This window comes from Microtus ochrogaster, linkage group LG2 (assembly GCF_000317375.1).
Source record: "Microtus ochrogaster isolate Prairie Vole_2 linkage group LG2, MicOch1.0, whole genome shotgun sequence".
Lineage (NCBI taxonomy): Eukaryota > Metazoa > Chordata > Mammalia > Rodentia > Cricetidae > Microtus > Microtus ochrogaster.
This window is the reverse complement of record NC_022028.1, coordinates 2,073,057-2,075,920: the sequence shown is the minus strand read 5'-3', so window position 1 is coordinate 2,075,920 and position 2,864 is coordinate 2,073,057. Positions and strand designations below refer to the sequence as shown.

The 2,864-nt window shown below is 51.7% G+C and overlaps 1 protein-coding gene across 1 annotated transcript in view; it reads left to right on the top strand.

The window, feature by feature from the left end:
* The window catches only part of Treml2 (triggering receptor expressed on myeloid cells like 2), a gene marked incomplete at its 3' end in the record, with an annotated part of 14,963 nt that overhangs the window by 8,979 nt on the left and 3,120 nt on the right, over nt 1-2,864 (top strand). The window contains 1 exon segment of the mRNA XM_005372514.1: nt 1,616-1,731. Coding sequence (XP_005372571.1) covers nt 1,616-1,731 — 116 coding nt within the window.

The window sequence follows — 2,864 nt, the reverse complement described above, 5'->3', positions numbered from 1 at the left end:
AGCAGAACCATATCTCCAGGCAGGAGCAGGGAAAGCAGAGCCCAGGGTCCAATGGCCCTACTGACTCTGCCTCCTTCCTATGCACAACCCAGACTTGGCCTCTACTATCGAGATCATTGGTCTAGAGTTGAGCAGGGATGGCTGAGGGGTGTGGTCTATGGACTGTGTGTGGGTTATGGGCTGTGGGCTGTGGACTGTGTGTGGGTTATGGGCTATAGGCCGTAGGCTGTGGGCTGAACTGTCACCCTAGTAGTGGTGCACACTGGCCCATGGAGACTTGAAAGGTCCCTGATCCAAATGCAACATCTACACCCTCAGCCCCAAGTCAGGGACCTCCTAATGGCACAGCAAACATCACAGTCAGGAGGGTGACACAGCTGGGGCCTTGGTCACAGTCCAGGATGGCTTTGTGGAGAGAGGAGGAGCCCAAGGTGTAACCTTGGATAGAGAAAGTAACAACTTCCAGCAGAGCTTGACCAAGGAGGAACTAGGTTGAGCAACTGACAAATCAAGTTCTAGAAGAAAGGACAAACAGATGCATCCACACGTATCACTGGCTCGCTGGCCATCTGCTGAGCTACTGCTCTAGTGAGAACCTGGGAGGATCAGCTCACACTGCTGGCAGAGTGCCTCCTCCATTCCTGTTCCTCCTCCGTTCCTGTCTCTGCACCTTCCTTGGCCCTGACAGCCCTGTTTCCTGGGCAACAGATGGACAGGCGGGCAGGCATAGGATCCAGGGATCCCTCTGTGAACCTGACCAAGCCACTAGCCATATCTGGGCCTCAGTTTTCCCTGTCTTATGATAGGGGACAATAATTCCTACCTCTAAAGAGTGTTTGGGGGTGCATTGTAATGACATAAACACTGTGCAACCACACGAGCGTCTCCTGACTACTTTCCTGATGGTCATTCCTGTTCCATTGTTCATTAGGAACTGAGTTTTGCTTCAGTGTCTGCTCAGCTGCTGTGACGGGAACACTCTGACCAGGGGCTGCAAAGAGGGCCCCATGATTAACATGCTAATTGCTCCAGCAAGGACCTAGGTTCAGTTTCCAGCACCCACACTGGGCAGCTCACAACTGCCTGTAACTCCAGTTCCGGGGTATCTGATGCCCCTTTAGGCCCCCTCAGGCATATGGTGCATATGAACTCTTACAGATACACACAAATACACCCAATCAAATCATCTTTAAAAAACTACAAAACCCAGACACTCTGGCCAAAAGCAACCTAGGGAATAAAGGGTTTATTTGCGTTATGTTTCTTTGTCACAGTCTGTCTTTGAAGGAAGTCGGGACAGGAACTCAGGCAAGACTGAAGCAGAGACCATGGAGGAATGCAGTCTACTGCCTTGTCTGCTCACAGGCCTGTGCTTAGTTAGCTTTCTTACACAGTGCAGGACCGCTTACCCAGGGAATGGTGTCTCCCACAGTGGACTGACGCTCCTATATCAGCTAAGAACAAGACAGTCCCCCAGAGACAGGTCCACAGGCCAGTCTGACCAGGGTGATCCCTCAATTGAGGCACCCTTCTCTGGAGACTCCAGGCTGTGTCAAGTTGACATTTGAAGCTACCTGTCAACTTTCTTGCACTCACCTTGTCTCCTCCCCTCTAGGCTCACACAGGGACGGTGCAGCTCTGTGCTGGTGGCTGCATCAGTTCCTTTTCAGTTGCTGTGATGGACACCATTGTTGGCGACTGCCTGGTCCTAGGCTTCCCTGGTGCCCTGAAGTATGAGGAAGGATTGGAATAGCCTGGAGCCAGGGCCTTAGAGAAGCTGTGATTCACACCCTGGGAGCCCAACTCTTCCCCACAAGAGGCTGTGGTTATCAGTCTCAAGGTCCATGTGCTCTGTCTGTGATGCACCAGCGACTTCTGTGTTCCTTTCCTACAACAACGCCTGATTAGCCTCCTGCTGACTCCATCCCAGCGCATGGTAGGTGTCTGCTGACCACTCCCATTCCCCCTCTGCAAACCATGTACAATAATTCACAGGCCATAAGTTATCAGCTTACGCAGGATCTCCTGGTCCCAGCTTTCCTATCTTCTTTCTCTCTCTCATTTCTTGTCCACCCACTTAGGATCCTGAGTCTGCTGGTCCATGTCACACCATGACCAGCACAACTTTTAAAAGGAAGGGTTTATTTGGGCTTATAGAGGGTTGAATTTACTGATAGAGAAGCATGCAACAGGATGGTACAGGCTCCTCCAAGCTCACATTTTGGTCCACATGCAGGAAGCAGAGAGAGCAAACTAAGAGTAAGGTAAAGCCTTAGGCTCTCATACCTACCCACTGTGACAAACTGCCTCCAACAAGACCACACCTCCTAAAATCAGCACTACCAGCTGGATACCAAGTGTTCAAATGCCTAGGGCTATGGGGGACATCTTATTCAAACCACAACAGTGGCCTTGAGACCTTCTTGTGAATAGCTAAGGTACTTGGTAAGGCAGTGGTGCTGAAATCAAGGTCTGAGTTCAAATCCCCAGTGTGGCCCTCCATCTCCGTGTGTCCACAGTGAGTCACTGTCCCTCTCTGATGCTGTGTCCTCTTCTGGACAGGAGTATGGTGAAGGCTGAAGTCCCCGTATTCCACCTCCTGTGGCAAAGGCACGTGCGTGTTGGTTCATGAGCACAAGTCAACATTTGGAGAGGCAGGGCAGTGGGGAAGAAAGCCAGACAGCTCTGGCCTCACTAGACAGTGAGGGGGGGAAGCAAAGGTGTTGTGTAGTTGCACACACATTAGACACACGCAGGGGCAGATGCTATGGAGCAGGAGGCGGGACAGGCTTGTGTCCGTCAGGAAGCAGGACGTGGAGATCCTGCAAGCTCTGCATGGTTGGTCAGGCCTCATGAAGGAGTTT